The sequence below is a fragment of the Mangifera indica genome, unplaced genomic scaffold, assembly GCF_011075055.1.
Source record: "Mangifera indica cultivar Alphonso unplaced genomic scaffold, CATAS_Mindica_2.1 Un_0098, whole genome shotgun sequence".
Lineage (NCBI taxonomy): Eukaryota > Viridiplantae > Streptophyta > Magnoliopsida > Sapindales > Anacardiaceae > Mangifera > Mangifera indica.
The window spans coordinates 49,586-52,231 of record NW_025401190.1 but is presented as its reverse complement, the minus strand read 5'-3'; the positions used below and the strand labels follow the sequence as shown (position 1 = coordinate 52,231).

The 2,646-nt window shown below is 32.0% G+C and overlaps 1 protein-coding gene across 1 annotated transcript; it reads left to right on the top strand.

Moving 5' to 3' along the window:
* Positions 1-1,572, top strand: LOC123207739 (NAC domain-containing protein 41-like). Its single transcript, XM_044625192.1, has 3 exons — positions 1-243; positions 346-599; positions 917-1,572. The coding sequence occupies exons 1-3, from the start codon at positions 90-92 to the stop codon at positions 1,322-1,324; spliced, it is 816 nt and encodes a 271-aa protein (XP_044481127.1). The 5' UTR covers positions 1-89; the 3' UTR covers positions 1,325-1,572.
* Positions 1,573-2,646: the final 1,074 nt, after the last annotated feature.

Below are 2,646 nucleotides of genomic sequence, written 5' to 3'. Positions count from 1 at the left end.
TCTGTCCATTGTTAAAAGGATAATTCTTGGGGCTCATTTTTCTTATGAGTTAGATTTAGAAAAATCAGATTGTTTTTGTAGAGAAATTAATGACGATGATGCCAACTGGGTTCAGGTTTAATCCCACCGATGAAGAACTCATTCAAATCCTTGAGAGGAAAGTTTATGGCCAAGAAATGCCCCTCCATGGCCATTTCATTGTTGAAAGAAACGTCTATGAGTTTGATCCTCAAGATCTTGAATGTCCGTTTAGCTCTCTGATTTTCTCCGTCTTTATAATTTCACTTCTTTCTCTCTTCATATCACTTTGTTATGAGCTTATTTTTTCGATTTTTATGTTGGCAGGGGAGCATAATATGGCTGTGCCTAACAACGAGAGATATTGCTATTGTATAAAGGAGAATGATTCTCGAGAAGTCTCAGGACGAGGATGGTGGAGAGCCACTGGACATGTGAAGACGATTTATGCAAACGAACATGTGGTGGGATTCAAGAGGCCATTAACGTTTCACAGATTCACTGGCAATGACAAGAAGCGCAACACAGCCATCAAGACTAACTGGATTATGCACGAATATAATCTAGAATCCAACACAACTGTATGTTTCATTTCATTTTTTTGTTTTATAAAATTTCCTATTCGTTCTTCTGTAAATTAATTATGCTGAAATTGATTAGCTAAATTGACAGTAAGATTTGTACTATTGCACTTGCCACCTACTTTCCTTCATCCATAAATCACAACATGGAGTTTCAGGGAAAACGTGTTACTGTGATCAATGTGGTGATCTTGTTGTAGAGAGAAGCTCATTGCACAAAAATAAGTTGCTCATGATTAACGTTATATTTCAGAAACTCTACCTTTTAAGCTCATTTAGAGTGTCTTTCTAGTAGTTTTATGTTTGATGTTTTACAGGATTGGAGGCTTTGTAAAATCAAATACAAGGGAAAACTAAGTGCGCAGGAGGAGATGGAGAATTGCAGAAAAGGAGCGACGCCAGGTAATAAAGATGTTGAAGCCAGCAGTTCGATAATTGGTGAGCAACTGCAGCAGCCACAGCAGTTGCAGCTAGAAAATAGCTTATGTGAGCCTTGTTTTGAAGCCATAAGTCCAATGGAGATGCAAGAGCAATCTGATCACCTGCTGCAGCTAGACAATGTGTGTGAGCTTTATTTTACACAAAACATGCTACTGGAAGTGATTGATGAGAAGCTACACCAATCAAAAGCTTCATGTGACCCTTATTTCTTTGATGGTCAGATTGAGCAACCTGCAGATTCATCGGAGCAGCTGTTTCTCAGTCTTTGGTCGTGGCAGAATTAGCTAAAGCTTTGAATGGAAAGTTTTCTGTTTGGATTTATTAACATTGTGCTTTTCTTTTAACTTTGTTTTGAATGAATGAATGTTAGTATATGAAAGTTCTCAGGTGCGGACATCCTAATTTTTTTTTTTTTTTTCATTTAGCCAATGGTGGTTGATATAATCAGATTTAAAAAAGTTAGGATATCCGCAAGAGAGAAAACTATCTATGTATTTTCGTTTAAACAATGGACTTACTGTTTGAATGTGCATCGATATATGTATTGGATTCTGCCAATATTTGTTATGAATTTATTTAGACAAGCAATAATAGGTATATCAAATTTTAAATACCTAATTTAAAACTTAAGTAATGTATTATATAATGAAACATTATTTATATATTCAATTAAACATTTAATATTGGGTATATATAATTTTATTGTTGATTAGATCTAACTAAAATTTTGAATAAAGCAGAGCATTCTAACAATTCTCTATATATATTCGATTCTTACAATATTTGTTGTGAATCTATTTAGAAGAGTATGATAATATTTGAATATTACACTTGATTTTGAGTATCCAATTGAATATTTAGATGATTAGATGATATGTTATCATGTGATTAAAGTATGATAATATTTGTTATGAATTTGTTTAGATGATCAATGTTATATGTGCCCATTTTAAGTAATCAATTGGGTATTTAGATGATCAGATGATGTGTTATCATTTGATTAGATTATAAAAATATTTTTTTAGACAAGCAAGGTAATATATACTAATTTTTGAGTATTTAATTGAATACATAAATGATCAAATAATGTATTTTCATGTGATTAGATTATAACAAAATTTGTTATTAATTTGTTTAGGTAAATAATGTTATGTACACCTAATTTTAAATATTCAATTGAGTATTCGAATGATCAAATAATGTATCATAATATAATTGAATCAATCATATAATGATGCATTATCTAATTATTTGAGTATTTAATTAAGTATTTAGACACTACTAAAATTCGAAGTAGCTAAACCTAACATTTCTCTACAGTGACTGGTATATAAGTTCTCATTTTACATGTAAATTGCCTGATTTTTTATTAAAAAATAGTAAAGCTCTTAACGAATGTTTGTTTTCTTAATGGTTTCCGAGCTTATTGTCCTTCAATGAAGAATTTTCGAACAGATTCTCGGCAACCGACACATTGGATACTATTGAAAATCATCCAATAAATTAACTAGGCAACAGGCACACGGTGTGAACAGTCATAGCCTTCACAGTAATTCACTAGAAGGAGCTCTTGAAGCTTGTTCATCTTCCATTACCAAAGTCATTT